The sequence below is a fragment of the Salvelinus alpinus genome, chromosome 17 (genome assembly GCF_045679555.1).
Source record: "Salvelinus alpinus chromosome 17, SLU_Salpinus.1, whole genome shotgun sequence".
In the NCBI taxonomy this organism is placed as follows: Eukaryota; Metazoa; Chordata; class Actinopteri; order Salmoniformes; family Salmonidae; genus Salvelinus; species Salvelinus alpinus.
In genome coordinates this window covers 29233066-29249270 of record NC_092102.1, presented here as the reverse complement: position 1 = coordinate 29249270, position 16205 = coordinate 29233066, and the positions used below count along the sequence as shown (strand labels likewise).

The following is a 16205-nucleotide window of genomic DNA, read 5'->3' as shown; positions in this document are numbered from 1 at the left end:
CCTCCATACTTTACCACCATTCCTCCATACTTTACCACCATTCCTCCATACTTTACCACCATTCCTCCATACTTTACCACCATTCCTCCATACTTTACCACCATTCCTCTATACTTTACCACCATTCCTCCATACTTTACCATCATTCCTCCATACTTTACCACCATTCGTCCATACTTTACCACCATTCGTCCATACTTTACCACCATTCCTCCATACTTTACCACCATTCCTCCATACTTTACCACCATTCCTCCATACTTTACCACCATGATCATCATTTTTCATATGAAAAAAACTAAGAATAAAAGGTCTGGATTCAAACCGTATCGCGGAAGATCCGCGCAAAAATGTAAAGGTCATTTCCGATTGAGCCGACATACAGCGTTAACCCTGAATGCAGTATTCGCGAACATTGCCTTTAAATTTAAATCAAGCTATAACGCGGGTTTCTTCCGCAACACAGATTGAATCCAGCCCTAACTGAACTTCTAATTAAAAACCACAATGTCCAACAATATTTTCTTTAAGAAAAAAAGCATGTACTGTAGTTAAACTATATGATTTCATTAGATTTTTCTCATAAACTTGCAAGCTGCCCAAATGACAGAAATTACCCACTAAAACTTCCACTTTAAAATCAAACATCTGGAATAATGTTATCCCCAAGTTTGTTTAAATACTAATAAATCAATTGCATGAAATAATATGCTATTGGCTTGTGATTCTACTGTACTAAACATCTGAGACACAGGGCAGAAGAACATATATTTACATTGACAACCACAGTCAAGAGGATTTTCAAATTGTTAAAAACGCAACTTATATAAGCTATTATTATGAAAACACACACACAAAGCAAGATAAAAAATCTACTTTTTTAATGTTGGTACATTAATCTTAAGATGCTAGTTAACAAATTAGCATTTGATGAAACAGTGATGAAGTGTGTAGATACAACCAGAAGCAGTGTGATCTGTTTTACATACATTTCCTGTACATACACGTCTGCTGAGACCTAAACATTTCAAAGTGTTACTGACAATGAAGCACAGCATAGAGATGGGTTTGAAAAACATATGTCAAAAACATTTGACTGATAAAACTAAAAACATCTTAAATATTAAATGAAATACAGGTAAAAAATAAATGAAATACAGGAAAATCTGTTTACTTAGGGCTCTGTTCAACTAGATCCGCTTTACCCGACATCCGTATCGTGGTTGTTTTGGTGTTGTTGGAACTGCGTGAGAACTGTCAAATCCACAAGTGCCTACTGGCATTATACCTAATGCGGACCTTGCCATTGGCTGCATGGAGTCACATTAAGAGAAATCCCATGCAGCTATGTTTACAAGTTCAAAACACTGGAATGTGAAATATAGCCTACACCTCGAATTAGGCTTATATAAATCGAAATCGTACTTTTTGTTAAATAAATTTCTATTTGAGTGTCATTATTTCTATATAGCCTACACATTCTCATTCTGAATTTCTAACACGAGGGGGATGGGTGTGGCTTCGTGACAATGATCACAAGAGCAGCTGCGCCAACGCAGTTACACCTCAGACGCCACCAAAACATCAGCTATGTGGGTGTCGGCCATCGCCGGTTAACGCTTGATCTGACTGAATCTAGGCCTTAAAAATTCAGGCACTAAGTATAACCATGGGGGAAAAACTATCAATCAAGATAAGACATGATCAAAGGCTTCTTGGTTTGTCATGTCTTTTTGCCACATTGTGTTGCCCATTTCTCCAACCACCAGCAATTCCACAAAAACTAAGACATTTGTGAAAGCAATATTCAGTCAAGATCAAATTGCTCTAAGCTGGGAATTCATCTTTATAATACTTTCTTACAGACTACCATGGTGATCCACAGACCAAATTCACACAATCACTTTGGGTTCATCTACAGTCAAACAAGCTGACAAGACGGTCATCTAAATGTGGGTTTGGCTGCCGGTGACAAAACTAAAGTATGTGTGTTACTATACATGTAAAAGTACACCGAGACACTCAGCGCTATTGGTTGGATGGATAGATTTTGGCGGTCATTTCAAATGCACAGTGTGGTTCAGGAGAGTAGGCCAGTTTGTAGTGCAGGGAATGAAGTGTATCCTGGGAAACCAAACTGAATCCCCCTACGATTCACTTCAAGAGATTCCGTTTGGATTCCCATGAAGTGTGAACAGCATTCCCAATGGTCAACATGGCATGTTTTACTAAACAGACACTAAAGTTGTTTGCTGCTTTTAAAAGACCTCCAGAGCAGAAGCACATTGGTTTACACTTTGATTCATGCATGTAGGCTTAATCTACAAGGCTTCAATGTAATGTTTACCACAGTACAATTAACTGTACATTAATCCCCCAAAATATATTATATTTCTGTTAAAAAATTATTTGATGCCAGTCTGTTATAAATAAGAACTTACACATAATGGCTGACCATTATAAAAGAGATTGGTGATGTGTGGTTAGAAAGCTACAGAGTTCCTAACACAAGGAAGGCAACAAGGGAAGCTGATAATATTATACAATGACTTCTACTGTAAATCGGTTATAATCCCATCAATTCCAGATCCACTTTGAGCTGGTAGGACAGTTTTACGGCGATTAGCTAGCTATATTTGATAAAGTAGGTATTTGCATACATGTATACCTTACATGCGTTATCATGTTACAATAATCAATTCATTTAATCATAGCCAATGACTGAACAGCAAACCACCCTGCGCCAGTCATACCTGTAGTTAAAAGGAATCATATGGCTTCAGATTCTGTACAAAATGTATACACACTCGCAAACAGACAAATTACTCTTCTTATAATCTTACTACCCGCAATTGTTATTTTCATGACTCATGATTACTTTAACACTCTAAGTTGACTAACTAGGTAAACAGTGGGAGCTGAATGTACTGTAGGCTACTGCCACAAAGCTTGGGGTCACTAACGCTGTTAGCTAGCGAGCCAATAGCCATGCAGAAGCATAAGAGAGGAATATTTTGGGCTGGGGGAATGACTAACTGACTGACTGACGGTCTGTATTCACAGACTGCGCACTGGCCAATGTGGATAGATACGTGTGTGATTGGCCTATACAGCAAATGGTCATTACTCTTATCTATACATATAACTTACATTACGTGACAGGTAGTGATGAGAAGCTCAACCTCTGGACGTATATAGGGGCAGTGGTATAAAGTACTTCAGCAAAAATACTTTAAAGTACTCCCTAAGTCATTTTGGGGGTATCTGTTCTTTACTATTTATATTTTTTACAACTTCTACTTCACTACATTCCTAAAGAAAATAATGTACTTTTTACTTCATACATTTTCCCTGACACCCGAAAGTACTACATTTTGAATGACAGGAAAATGGTCCAATTCACACATTTATCAAGAGAACATCCCTGGTCATCCCTACTGCCTTTGATCTGGCTGACTCACTAAACACAAACGCTTTGTTTGTAAATGATGTGTGAGTGTTGGAGTGTGCCCCTGGCTACCCATAATAAAAAAAGAAAATGGTGCCATCTGATTTGCTTAACATAAGGAATTTGAAATGATTTATACTTTAACTTTTGATACTTAAGTATATTTTAGCAATTACAATTACCTTTGATAGTTCAGTATATTTAAAAACAATTACTTTGACTTAAGTAGTATTTTACTGGGTGACTTTCACTTCAACTTGAGTCCTTTTCTACTTCCCATACTTTCCAACACTGTATAGGGGGAGGGAAACCTGGTTGGAATAGTCCAGGTGCGCTTGGTTTATTTTGTCAGGCACAATGGGACCAAAGGAATAGTCCCAAATGTGCAAACTCGCCATGCAAAGCAAGTTAAAACAAACTAAAATATTTCCAATATTTTAAATAGGTATTCGACCCAGGTCTGATAGGGAGGATGGGGAGAGGTACCCACAAAGCACTCCTGTTCAGGAACAAAACACAGTCTCCTACAGTCTCAGTTCCTTTCTGCTTTCACCTTTGATGCCTCCAATGATCAAAGGCACATTCACATTCCTGATTTCACCATTGACTGTTTGTTCCATAACTGTTAGAAGACGGGGGAGGGTCGTGTTAACAACACATAGCCTCTCCTTGTATAACACGTGTCTATCGCCACTTCAGAGTTCCAATGGGAGACTGTGTGGTGCTTAGAACAGGAGAGTGTCAGTGGACTGGCAGGAGTGAAAGTGAGGCTGAGGGGATGTTGGTGGGTGTTCCCATGGAGTCCACCTGGATCAGTAGATAACAGGGAGGTCAGAGTAATTTCTATCGAAGTAGCCCCCTGTGTAGAGCCAGTCCTGGGATGACGTGTAGGGGTTTGTGCCTGACTGGAACCATCTGGAAGACACGATAATGGTTATTATGGTTTACTTTCAATGATATAACACCATTGACCTTTATGTTCTACAAGTACGTCATATGAATAAATACAAATCTTGAAATGTGAGGACACTCAGTTGTCACCTAGTGGACCATTCCTCCTCGTCCTTGGAACGGTCTTTCCGCGCCGACCTCTGTTTCTCCTCCAGCCTCTCCTTCTCTCGACTGGCTTCATCTGCACATACAAGAACAGTGGATCTTAAAATGACCTATTCTGTACTTAGAAGCTGATACACAACCTTAACACTAGTTTCAATAAACCAGCCTCTAATACTTTGGCTGTGTGGATATGTGGCATGCACTGACATACTTAACCCCTCTCAAAAAACAACAATGGAATCTGAACACAAAAAAGACATGTGAATGTACCACCCCAAAGGAACGGTAGAGGGCAGCATCATGTAGGGTGTGGGGATGTAATAGAAAAACTTAATTACCCATGTCTCCGTTCTCCATGGCTCTGATGTCGGGCCGCAGGCGGCAGTCTGTGGGGGCCAGGCGGTCCTGCATGCCAGGCTCCAGCTCATTCAGCGACATGGCAAAGTTAGTGAAGTTATACATCTGTAAAAATAAGATTATACATAATTAATACCAAAATGTATGTGTGTGTGTAAGCTGTTGGGTTATACGCTAAGCTGTGTGTGTGTTACCTTAGCAGAGTGTTGGGGTCGTGATGATATCCTCCAGAGCAGGGTGCTGCCAGGGATCATAGCTACGGTCTCCTGGACCTCAGGCATGTCATCTGCATCATCGTTGTCTGCCCTCTCAGGCTCCTCCTGCACACACACACACACACACACACACACACACACACACACACACGTGTATGCAAGTCTATATAAAACTAGCAATGCTTACAAAAATCAAAAGAGATGTGTATTTTCCTTCTGAATAAAGCACTAAAATCAGAAATGACTTCAGCAAGGGATACAGGGCATTATGAAAGTATTCAGACCCCTTGACCTTTTCCACATTTTGTTACGTTACAGCCTTATTTTCTAAACTGGATTAAATAATTCCCCCCCCCTCATCAATCTATACACAATACCCCATAATGACAAAGCAAAAACAGGTTTAGACATTTCTGAAAATGTTTTACAAATAAAAAAACAGAACCTTAATTACATAAGTATTGCTATGAGACTTCCATTGATCATCCGTCAGATGTTTCTACAACTTGATTGGAGTCCACCTGTGGTAAAATCAATTGATTGGACATGATTTGGAAAGGCACAAACCTGTCTATATAAGGTCCCACAGTTGACAGTGCATTTCAGAGCAAAAACCAAGCCTTGAGGTCCGAGACAGGATTGTGTCGAGGCACAGATCTGGGGAAGGGTACCAGAAAGCATCGAAGGTCCCCAAGAACACAGTGGCCTCCATCATTCTTAAATGGAAGAAGTTTGGAACAAAGACTCTTCCTAGAGCCACCCAGCTAAACTGAGCAAACGGGGGAGAAGGACCTTGGTCAGGGAGGTGACCAAGAACCCAATAGTCACTGACAGAGCTCCAGAGTTCCACTGGAGATGGGAGAACCTTCCAGAAGGACAACCATTTCTGCAGAACTTCACCAATCAGGCCTTTATGGCACCTAAAGGACTCTCGGACCATGAGAAACAGGATTCTCTGGTCTGATGAAACCATAATTGAACTCTTTGGCCTGAGTGCCAAGCGTCACGTCTGGAGGAAACCTGGCATCATCCCTATGGTGAAGCATGGTGGTGGCAGCATCATGCAGTTGGGATATTTTTCAGCGGCAGGGACTGGGAGACTAGTCAGGATCGAGGGAAAGATGAACGGAACAAAGAGAGATCCTTGATGAAAACCTGCTCCTCAGCACTCAGACTGTGGCAAAGATTCACCTTCAAAAGGACAAAGACCCTAGCACACAGCCAAGACAACGCAGGAGTGGCTTCGGGACAAGTCTCTGAATGTCTTTGAGTGGCCCAGTCAGAGCCCGGACTTGAACCCGATCGAACATCTCTGGAGAGACCTGAAAATAGCTGTGCTGCGACGCTCCCCATCCAACCTGACAGAGCTTGAGAGGATCTGCAGAGAAGAATGGGAGAAACTCCCTAAATACAGGTGTGCTAAGCTTACGGCATCATACCCAAGAAGACTCTAGGCGATAATTGCAGCCAAAGGTGCTTCAAAGTACTGAGTAAAGGGTCTGAATAATTATGTAAATGTGATATCAGTTTATTTATAATACATTTGCAAAGATTTCTTAAAACGTTTTTTTGCTTAGTTATAATGGTTTAATGTGTGTAGATTGAGGGGGAAAACAATTTAATCCATTTTAGAATAAGGCTGTAACGTAACAAAATGTGGAAAAAGTCAAGGGGTCTGAATACTTTCCCAATGCCCTGTATGTCTACTTCATGTACCATGAATATACCATATCCACTATGAAATTAACTACACTATACTGTTCTCACCGGTTCACCACACATACTACATGCATACTACTACAGAGACCTAGACTACTTGTCTCATTTTTACCTTGACATTACATCATGGCATGCTGCCAGAATCATCAGGAAATCAAAACCAGAGGACAGTTATCAAAAGAAGTCAATGTTGTATTACAATGAGTCAACAAACATTACAAACACACACAATATGTACACTACAAGGCCCAATCTGCACTGAAAATAACTTTACCCTAGAAAAGGACACCCATGTTGTGAGACACTCACTCACCTGACTCTTCGGTTTCTTAGAGTCTCCTTTCTTCTCAGCCTTCTTGTTGGCCTCATATGTCTGGGGGTCCACGCTCCACATGCACTCAGTCCACTTCCCATAGATCACACAATGCTTCTTTTTACTGCCAGGGACAGAGAGGGGAGGAGACATCAGCAGCCAAATACTGCAGCACTGACAGAGAATGACGCCGTGTTATCATTGTGTGTCACCCACCAGGGGCGAGTTCAGTAGGGAGAAACGCTTCGAAACCATTTGACACGGGAAGGTACCACTCTTTCCTGCAGTCAAATTACCTAGTTGACTCATGGGTGGAATGTTGTTAATATTTTTCACCGAAAACACTGTGTTTCTATTTTGATGATAATCGTGCCAGAGGGGAGGCTGCCGTTTAACGGGCTCCTAACCAACTGTGCTATTAAAAAAAAATGTTTTGCATTGTTTGTAACTTATTTTGTACCTAATTTAGCTATTAGCGTGAAGAAATGACGGAAATTCAGTGGGCCGTCGTCGGCGACTGGGTAAACCGCCTTTACCATCCGTTCTATTGGTCAATGTGCAATCACTGGAAAATAAGCTGGATGATATATGATCGAGACTATCCTACCAACGGGACGTTAAAAACGAATATCTTATGTTTCACCGAGTCGTGGCAGATAATATAGAGCTGGCTGGGTTTTCTGTGCATTGGCAGGACAGAGCAGCTATGTCTGGTCTATTTGTCAGTAACAGCTGGGGCGCAATGTCTAATATTAAAGTCTCGAGGTATTGCTCGAGTAAGAGTACCTCATGATAAGCGGTAGACCTCTATCTATCCAGTTTCCATCTATATTATTCATAGCCATCTATTCACCACCACAAACCGATGCTGGCACTAAGACCGCACTTAACGAGCTGAGCTGTATAAGGCCAAAAGAAAACAAGAAAATGCTCATCCAGAAGCGGCACTCCTAGCGGCCGGGGACTTTAATGCAGGCAAACTTAAATCCGTTTTACCTAATTTCTACTAGCATGTCACATGCGCAACCAGAGGAGAAAAGAGAATAAAAAAAATAAAAAAATCTAGACCACCTTCACTCCACACACGGAGGCGCATACAAAGCTCTCCCAATTTGGCAACTCTGACCATAATTCTATCCTCCTGATTCCTGCTTACAAGCAAAAACTAAAGCAGGAAGTAACAGTGACTCGCTCAATACGGAAGAGGTCAGATGACACGGATGCTACAGGACTGTTTTGCTGTAGCGTAAACATCCAATGGTATTGAGGAGTATACCACCTCAGTCACTGGCTTTATCAATAAGTGCATCTACGACGTCGTGTCCAGTGACCGTACGTATATATCCCAACCAGAAGCCAAGGATTACAGGCAACATCCGCACCGAGCTAAAGGCTAGAGCTGCCGCTTTCAAGAAGTGGGACACTAATCCGGACGCTTATAAGAAATCCCGCTATGCCCTCAGACTAACCATCAAACAGGCAAAGCGTCAATACAGGACTAAGATTGAATCCTACTACACCGGCTCTGTCACTCGTTGGATGTGGCAGGGCTTGCAAACTATTACGGACTACAAAGGGAAGCCCAGACGCAAGCTTCCAAGTGACGCTAGCCTACCAAACGAGCTAAATGCATTTTATGCTTGCGTCGAGGCAAGCAACACTGAAGCATGCATGAGAGCACTAGGTGTTCCGGACGACTGTGTGATCATGCTTACCGTAGCCGATGTGAGGAAGACCTTTAAACAGGTCAACATTCATGGCTGCGGGGCCAGACGGATTACATGAACGTGCACTCAGAGCATGCGCGGACAAACTGGCAAGTGTCTTCCACTGACATTTCCAACCTCTCCCTGACCGAGTCTGTAATACCCACGTTTCAAGCAGACCACCATAGCCCCTGTGCCCAAGAAAGCGACGGTAACCTGCCTAAATGACTACCACCCCGTAGCACTCACGTCGGTAGTCATGAAGTGCTTTGTAAGATGACACAATCGAACACAACACTGCCCTTTCCCACCTGGACAAAAGGAACACCAACATGAGAATGCTGTTCATTGATTACAGCTCAGCGTTCAACACCATAGTGCCCACAAAGCTAAGGATCCTGGGACTAAACACCTCCCTCTGCAACTGGATCCTGGACTTCCTGATGGGCCGCCCCCAGGTGGTAAGGGTAGGCAACAAAATTGCCACGCTGATCCTCAACACTGGGTCCCCTTAGGGGTGCGTGCTTAGTCCCCTCCTTTACTCCCTGTTCACCCACGACTGCGAGGCCAAGCACGACTCCAACACCATCAATACGTTTGTTGACGACACAACAGTTGTAGGCCTGATCCCCGACGATGAGCCAGGCGATAGGGAGGTCAGAGACCTGGCAGTGTGGTGCCAGGACAACAACCTCTCCCTCAATGTGAGCAACACAAAGGAGCTGATCATTGACTACAGGAAAAGGAGGGCCGAACAGGCCCCCATTAACATTGACGGGGCTGAAGTGGAGCGGGTCAAGAGTTAAGTTCCACCAACAAACTGTCATGGTCCAAATACACCAATACATTCGTGAAGAAGGCACGACAACACATTTTCCCCCTCAGGAGACTGAAAAGATTTGGCATGAGTCCGCAGATCCTCAAAAAGTTCTACAGCTGCACCATCGAGAGCACCCTGACCGGTTGCATCATCGCCTGGTACGGCAACTGCTCAGCATCCGACCGTAAGGCGCTACAGTGTGCAGTGCGCAAGGCCAAGTACATCACTGTGTCCAAGCTTCCTGCCATCCAGGACCTATATAATAGGCGGTGTCAGAGGAAGGCCCAAAAAATTGTCAAGGACTCCAGTCACCAAAGTCATACACTGTTCTCTCTGCTACCGCACAGCAAGCGGTAACGGAGCGCCAAGTCTGGGTCCAAAAGGCTCCTTAACAGCTTCTACCCCCAAGCCATAAGACTACTGAACAATTAATAAAATGGCCACCCGGACTATTTACATTGACACCCCCACCTTTTGTTTTTACACTGCTGATACCCGGCTGTTAATTATCTACGCATAGTCACTTTCCCCCTACCGACATGTACAAATGACCTCAACTAAAATATACCCCTCAATTTTGGGGAATCTCTTATAAAATGGGTTAAAATTATGTATAGTAACCCTAGGTGTAAAATAGTAAATAATGGCTACATCTCAGAAAGTTTTAAACTATCTAGGGGAGTAAAACAAGGTTGTCCACTATCGGCATATCTATTTATTATTGCCATCGAAATGTTAGCTGTTAAAATTAGATCAAACATTAATATTAAGGGATTAGAAATCCGTGGCTTAAAAACTAAGGTGTCATTGTACGCTGATGATTCATGTTTTCTTTTAAAACCACAACTAGAGTCTCTCCAGGGCCTCAGAGGATCTAGATACCTTTGCTCTCCTCTCTGGATTAAAACCAAATTATGATAAATGTACCATATTACGTATTGGATCACTAAAAAATACACATTTTATATTGCCATGTAGTTTACCAATTAAATGGTCTGACGGAGATGTGGACATACTCGGTATAAAAATCCCAAAAGAAAGAAATGATCTCACACCAATACATTTTTATAGAAAGTTAGCAAAAATAGATAAGATCTTGCTACCATGGAAAGGAAAATACCTGTCTATTTGTGGAAAAATCACCCTGATTAACTCTTTAGTCATATCACAGTTTACCTATTTGCTTATGGTTTTGCCTACACCTAGTGACCTGCTTTTTAAATTATATGAACAAAAAATATTCAATTTTATTTGGAACGGCAAGCCAGATAAAATTAAAAGGGCCTATTTATATAACGAATATGAATTCGGAGGGCAGAAATTATTAAATATTAAAGCATTAGACCTCTCACTAAAGGCATCAGTCATACAAAAGTTATACTTAAATCCAAACTGTAGTAAATTGGTACGAATGTCTCATCCTATGTTCAAGAAGGCCCTTTTTCCCTTTATTCAGATTACACCTGCTCACTTTCGGTTGTTTGAAAAGGAAATAATCTCCAAAATATCCTTATTTTTTAAACAAGCCTTAGAAAGTTGGTTGCAATTTCAGTTTAATCCACCTGAAAGGACGGAACAAATAGTACAACAAATATTGTGGTTAAATTCAAATATAGTAATTGATAAAAACACTGTATTTATCGAAGAAATGTTTAAAAAAGGTATAATTTTTGTGAATGATATCATAAATAGGACTGGTGGAGTTGTCACACATGCAGCTAACAGACATATGGAAATGTCTGCTCTACCCAAAATTACAACCAATTAATTGCAGCATTACCACAAAAATGGAAGAGGCAAGTAGAAGGGGAAAAAAGTAAGGAACTTGTATGTCGGCCCTGTATTAAAGAACATAAATGGTTAAAGAAAAGTGTGATAAATGAAATTGGTTTATGTTTTTATTTAAGGACCAAAAAACTGACAGCTGTGCCATATAAATTGCAAAATAGTTGGGAAGAGATTTTTGATGTACCCATTCCATGGCACATGGTTTATGAATTGATACGCAAAACAACGCCGGATTCAAAACTTCGAATTTTTCAATTTAAATTACTGTACAAAATTCTTGCAACTAATAGAATGTTATATATATGGGGTATACAATCTTCCCAGCTCTGCAGATTCTGTTGTGAGGAGGCAGAGTCATTAGATCATTTATTTTGGTATTGTCCATATGTAGCTCGTTTTTGGTCACAGGTCCAGGAATGGCTGAAGAATTGCAACATTTGTCTAGAACTAACGCTACAGATAGCAATACTGGGTGACTTGAAAAGCCATAGTCAATCAATCAATAATATAATAATTATTTTAGCAAAAATGTTTATTTTTAATTTACAATCTGTAGAAGCTATGAGAATAGGAAGGTTCAAGTTTTTTGTGAAGCATCACAGCACAGTTGAAAAATATATGGCAAATAAAAATCCAAAATGGATGATGTTGGAAGATAGATGGGAGGGGTTGAGTGGAACTGAAGGGTGGGACTAATAACAAGATAAACAATGTAGGGCATACGGGATCTGTGAAATGTGTATAGGTGCGGAGCTTTTGTGAAATAGCACAGTTACAAGTGGAAATAAAATTGGATGGACATCAGAAATAGAGGAAGGACTAAGAACAAACAAGAGAGAACTATTGTAAAGTAGACTGTGTCTGTAAGATGGGTATAAGATGTATAAATTGAAGGTAAAAACAGAAGTGTTTATTAGTTTACTCCAATTGGGGGATCGGTGGTAGGGTTGCGGGGAATAATAATAAAGGTATATTCTTTTAAAAAGTATGTATGTCTATATAGGTATGTGTATGTATATATGTGTATATGTATGCATGCGTGTATGGATATATATATTTACCCCAAAAAATATGGGGGATTGGAAATGATGCAGACAATTACATTGGAAGCAACATTCTTTCCGCAATATTAAGCTGATCCACCCCTTAATTTTTTTTTTATATATATATATATATATATATATATATATATAAAATAAAAAAATATATACCCCCGCATATTGACTTGGTACCGGTACCCCTATATATAGCCTCGTTATTGTGTTACTATTTATTTAAAAAAATACTTTCGTTTATTTAGTCAATCTTTTCTTAACTCTATTTCTTGAACTGCATTGTTGGTTAAGGGCTTGTAAGTAAGCATTTCACAATAAGGTCCTGTTGTATTAGGCACATTTGATTTGAATAAACAGTTATGTTATATTTCAGTCTTTTGTGATGTATATAAAGATTAATATTGTGACTCAAACTCAAAATGTTATACATTTCAACTCTACAGTGGTTCTTCCTTTAAAAGTTGTGGCGTACGTACTGCAGCACAGCTTTGGGGGTGCAGTGTGTCACAAAAACACTTAAAACTGGACCAGTGAATTCAGGACCAGAGAAGTAAGCCATAGTTGGTGTATCAGAGTGCCAATACTTCCACATTCTGTACCTCTTATCCTGAATGTAGCCCTCTACTCTGTGTAGCTCCTTCCCAAACATGCCACATGGCTTGAAGTTCAGCACACACTTATCTCCAGTACTGCTCAGGACAGACAGAGACCAGAAGAATGAGGAGAAAAGAAACAATCATTCATTTCCAGACCATTATGGCTCAAGTACTGTCTTCAGGGGCAAATCTTAACTACCACTAAAGTCACATTTTCACTTAAGCTTTGTTCACAATGCAGACCTTAACGCTCAAATCAGTTTTGTTTTTCAAATCCATTTGGGATACTGACTGTCCAAACAGCAAGTTACAAGTGAACAAATGGGATTTGCGTATGCTCAGACTGTAGTAATTTGCTGACATGGTTACGCTAGTTGTCATGGTAATGACGGGAGTGTGTGTACAGTGGTGTAGGCTGACTGGTGGTGGTTCTCGGGTTTCCTCTTGCTCAGCAGTTCATGTGTCGCAAGCGAAGGTGACAACAAAGCCGACCATAGAAGTTTCCCAGTTGCTTTGACTGTTCGAAATCAGTGTATGAACACTTTAAGCCTCAAAAGGATCCAACTTTCAACTTCAAAATGAGTAATTTTTTCCTAACCACAAAAGTAAACTAGCTAGCTAGCTGTTCCGCTTGCTAGTGTAACGGATGTGAAATGGCTAGCTAGTTAGCGGGTACGCGCTAATAGCGTTTCAATCAGTTACGTCACTTGCTCTGAAACCTAGAAGTAGTGGTTCCCCTTGCAGAGGGCTTTTGTGGAGCGATGGGTAACGATGCTTCGTGGGTGACTGTTGTTGATGTGTGCAGAGGGTCCCTGGTTCGCGCCCGGGTCGGGGGGACGGTCTAAAGTTATACTGTTACATTGATGCTGTTGACCCGGATCACTGGTTGCTGCGGAAAAGGAGGAGGTCGAAAGGGGTGTGAGTGTAACGGATGTGAAATGGCTAGCTAGTTAGCGGGTACGCGCTAATAGCGTTTCAATCAGTTACGTCACTTGCTCTGAAACCTAGAAGTAGTGGTTCCCCATGCTCTGCAAGGGCCGCGGCTTTTGTGGAGCGATGGGTAACGATGCTTCGTGGGTGACTGTTGTTTGATGTGTGCAGAGGGTCCCTGGTTCGCGCCCGGGGCGAGGGGACCCTCTAAAGTTATACTGTTACACTAGCATATTCACTCATTTGTTTGTAAACAATTAATAAGCTAGTTAGCTACCATGTCATGTTTTTATCAAACTGTCAACAGAGTAGCTAGCAAGTAACAAGATACGCCAAATAAGTCTAAAAAACACTTAAGGGTCAATAAACCAGATTTAACCATTCAGACAAGTCACATGACCAGGAATCAAATTTGTATCTGATTTAAAATCACCTATGAATATAGTTTGAATTTGACTTGAGAAAATCTGATTCCATATGCTTCTTGGCTGTTCATTCAGTCTGCAGGGAAAAGATCAGATTCGAAAAGGAAACGCAAAAAAATTGGATCTGAGTCACTTCAAACTGCCAGTGTGAACAAGACTTAACCCATTGACATTAATGCATGATTAAGTGAACATTGTATTGAAGTTAGGATTTGCCCCTATGTCTGTTCTACTGAAAGTAGTGGATATTAACACATTTATATACTTCCAAACCAAGAATTGAAGGTAAACTAAGGTAAACAAAATAGCCATTCCTATATTCACCTGTGGTTGAGGATCTCCACAGTGCCATACTGCTCGATCCACAGTTTACCCAGGATGACATTGTGTACACAGCAGAAAGGGTTGGTCCATGTATAGACCTCACCATGCCTGGGGAGAAGGGGAGCAAACAAAGCCTCAGTACAATGGATTCTCACACACACGTTTGCTGAACAGTTAATCAAAAGACTATCCGGACTATTTGCATTGGCTGTGCACACTCACTGGACTCTACCTACACATACTGCACTGACAATCACACACACACACTACATACGCTCACACGCACACACACATGCATAGACGCTACACACACACTCACATACGCTGCTGCTACTGTTTATCATCTATCCTGAATGCCTAGTCACTTTTAACCATACTTACAGGTACATGTACATATTACCTCTACCTCATACCCCTGCACATTCACTCGGTACTGGTAGTCCTTGTATATAGCCTTGTCATTTTTTAATACATTTTTTTCTTATTTTTGAGAAGGAAAAAATGTTGTTCTTTTTAACTCTGCATTGTTGGGAAAGGGCACTTAAGTAAGCATTTCACGGTAAAGTCTATACCTGTTGTATTCGGCACATGTGATAAATAACATTTGATTGGATTGATTTGACTCACTTGAGGAGTTCTAGTGTGATGGTTCCCTTTGGCTCAGCCTCCACACTCTTGCCCCAGAACTTTAGTTTGGGGTAGATGGAGCCGTGGAAGACGAAGTCCCCGACTAGGCTTTCAGCGTGGAAGGCACTGATGGGGGGGTGGTGGCTGACCTGCTCCGAGATCAGCCTGTAGCCATGGTCCTCTCTAGGGGAGAGAGAGAGAGAGAGAGAGAAGAGAAAGGGGGGATGAGAAAAAGAGGGGAAGAAAGAATATAGGCAGGACAGGAGGAGGAAAAAAGACAAAGATTGTTATCATAGCACATTGAAAATAAGGTCAACAGAGGAACATATACTACCGTTCAAAAGTTTGGGGTCACTTAGAAATGTCCTTGTTTAAAAAATAATTTAAAAAAACACATTACAATAACATCAAATTGATCTGAAATACAGTGTAGACATTGTTAATGTTGTAAATAACTATTGTAGCTGGAAACGGCAGATTTTCTTATGGAATATCTACATAGGTGTACAGAGGCCCATGATCAGCAACCATCACTCCTGTGTTCCAATGGCACGCTGTGTTAGCTAATCCAAGTTAATCATTTTAAAAGGATAATTGCTAAGTTGGAAAACCCTTTTGTAATTATGTTAGTACAGATGAAAAGTATTGTTGATTAAAGAAGCAATAAAACTTTTGAACAGTAGTGTAAGTATTATTGTTAAATTCATGGGTGGAAACAGGTAAAGATCTCCTATTAAAGGCTTGAAGTCCAATACAGCGTGCAGTCTAGTCAGAGACAGGGAGGAACAGTCCAGAGCTACACAGCTTTTTACAACACCTCTCTATG

At 41.0% G+C, this 16205-nt stretch overlaps 1 protein-coding gene across 3 annotated transcripts in view; it reads right to left on the bottom strand.

Moving 5' to 3' along the window:
• Positions 1-866: 866 nt before the first annotated feature.
• The window catches only part of LOC139542698 (oxysterol-binding protein-related protein 2-like), a 34279-nt gene continuing 18940 nt past the window's right edge, over positions 867-16205 (bottom strand). For all 3 annotated transcript variants that reach the window (XM_071348460.1, XM_071348461.1, XM_071348462.1), the window contains exons 7-14: positions 15380-15562; positions 14753-14860; positions 13077-13166; positions 7109-7232; positions 5056-5181; positions 4843-4966; positions 4490-4580; positions 867-4363 (exon numbers count right to left, since the gene is read on the bottom strand). In XM_071348460.1, the coding sequence (XP_071204561.1) occupies positions 4261-4363; positions 4490-4580; positions 4843-4966; positions 5056-5181; positions 7109-7232; positions 13077-13166; positions 14753-14860; positions 15380-15562 (949 nt within the window). In that variant the 3' untranslated portion in view covers positions 867-4260. The remainder of the gene's footprint in view (positions 4364-4489; positions 4581-4842; positions 4967-5055; positions 5182-7108; positions 7233-13076; positions 13167-14752; positions 14861-15379; positions 15563-16205) is intronic.